Source organism: Crocuta crocuta, unplaced genomic scaffold (genome assembly GCF_008692635.1).
Source record: "Crocuta crocuta isolate KB4526 unplaced genomic scaffold, BGI_CrCroc_1.0 scaffold142, whole genome shotgun sequence".
Lineage (NCBI taxonomy): Eukaryota > Metazoa > Chordata > Mammalia > Carnivora > Hyaenidae > Crocuta > Crocuta crocuta.
In genome coordinates, this window is record NW_027528892.1 from 370,404 (window position 1) to 372,196 (window position 1,793).

General features: G+C 56.8%; 1 protein-coding gene across 1 annotated transcript in view; it reads right to left on the bottom strand.

Moving 5' to 3' along the window:
• Nucleotides 1-1,793, bottom strand: part of NLRP12 (NLR family pyrin domain containing 12) — a 24,718-nt gene that overhangs the window by 22,612 nt on the left and 313 nt on the right. Inside the window, 2 exon segments of the mRNA XM_077756914.1 lie at nucleotides 1,689-1,787; nucleotides 1,790-1,793. The exon segment at nucleotides 1,790-1,793 is cut by the window's right edge and continues 313 nt beyond it. Of these exon segments, the coding sequence (XP_077613040.1) occupies nucleotides 1,689-1,787; nucleotides 1,790-1,793 (103 nt within the window).

Consider the following 1,793-nt stretch of genomic DNA (forward strand, 5'->3'; position numbering starts at 1 on the left):
AAAATGGTAAGCGCTTCATAAAACTTCAGATAATTGTCTTTACAATTAAACAAGTGTACATGACAGAGTGATTGACAGTAGTATTTTAGTTTGGGGGGACAGGAACGGCTTTTCTGCAGATGTATTGTAAGATCAAAAATTCCAAGTACTTCCTGGACATCTTGAGCCTCGCAGGACCCCAGAGTGTGAGTTCCAGTGCTCTGGTCAGGTGTGTCCTCACCCAGTGAGACAGTCTGCCCCCTTGGCTGGTTTTCCTACCAGAACTGGCCCAGCTGTGCTACGCCCCATCCCCACCTCCGGGACAGACTGCACCTCACTGGGCCTCATTCTCCTGAGTTCCAGTCCCCTGCCGGCTCATGAAATTACCCAGACGAGCCAATCTCATCCTCCGTCCCCCTCACTCCTCTATCTACAAAGGCTGCCTCCCGCAGCCCCTTCAGATTCGCTGCCTTCCTGAAGTCAACGCAGTGAGACTCTCGCGGTGCCCAGGGGCCCCTCCCCTAAGCTGTGTGTGAGTGTATGCGACTAATGTTGTCGGTCTCATGGGTCCAGTGTCTGGTGTCTGTGTTCAGCCATCTAAAACCACTGAAGGTGGGATCTGCCTCCTTCACCAGTGGGGTGAACGGGCGGGATCCGAACAGAGGATAAGACGCTTAATCTGAGATCTGAATGGCAAAGGGCCAGGTATGAGCAGGGGCATGCTAAGCAGAAAACAAACAAACAAAGAAACAAACGGAACAGACACAGCAAGTGTAAAGGTCCTGGGGAAGAAGAAAATGACACAATCGAGGAATGAAGTTGGAGAGCAATGAGCTTCAGGGAAAGTGCTGGGTGAGTTTGGAGAGACAGGCTCAGTGGGCCTTGCAGGAGCCTGTTGAGGAATTTGGATTACAATCTATCCACAGCAGGAGGCTCTTGGAGGCTTCCAAGCAAGGGAGGGGGTGATTTGATCACTGGTTGTGAAGATGATGGCGACTGCTGAGTGGGGAAAGCCTGCAAGGGGTGGGGAGCAAGCGTAGCAGGCGGCAGGCAGCCACGGGCGAGGTGGGTGAGCCGCTGGGCGGCAGCGGAGGGAGGAAATAACAAATTGAAATGAAATATTAGAGTGTTTGGCAGTGAGAGAGAGAGAGAGAGAGAGAGACAGCGTGAGCAGGGGAGGGTCAGAGAGAGAGGGAGACACAGAATCTGAAGCAGGCTCCAGGCTCTGAGCTGTCAGCACAGAGCCCGATGCAGGGCTTGAACCCACGAACCGTGAGATCATGATCTGAGCCGAGGTCGGATGCTTAACCGACTGAGCCGCCCAGGCGCCCCAAATGGTGGTTTTCTGAGCCTCCGTTTTCTCACCTCTATAATGGGGGCAATGATAATCGTATCCATCACACAGCATTTACCACACATAGGTGCGCGCCATGTCCTAGGAGGGCATCAGAAGGGTCGGTTAGCAGCCCAACTATCTCTTAGGACAGACGCCACAGCCAGGGTGAGCCAGCCAGGGTGGCTGAGGGCGGGGTGGCCCAGGGCGGAGGAAAGAACTCGCACAGAAGGCATTGCCTCTCGGGGTCTCTGGATAAGGGGGGATTTCCCGCAAAGACCGCGGAGCGAGGGCGTTGCGCACAGAACGCAGCCCCAGCGAGGCCGAGAGCGGGGACGCGAGCCGTGGAGGGGACCCGTCGGGGGCGCCTCCTTACCCGTCGCCGGGCCCTCTGCCTGTCCTCGCTCCCACAGGTCGCGCCGGTGGATGCGCTGGAAGAGGCGCAGCGCCAGCGGCCAGGCCGCGGCCGGCCCGCCGCGCG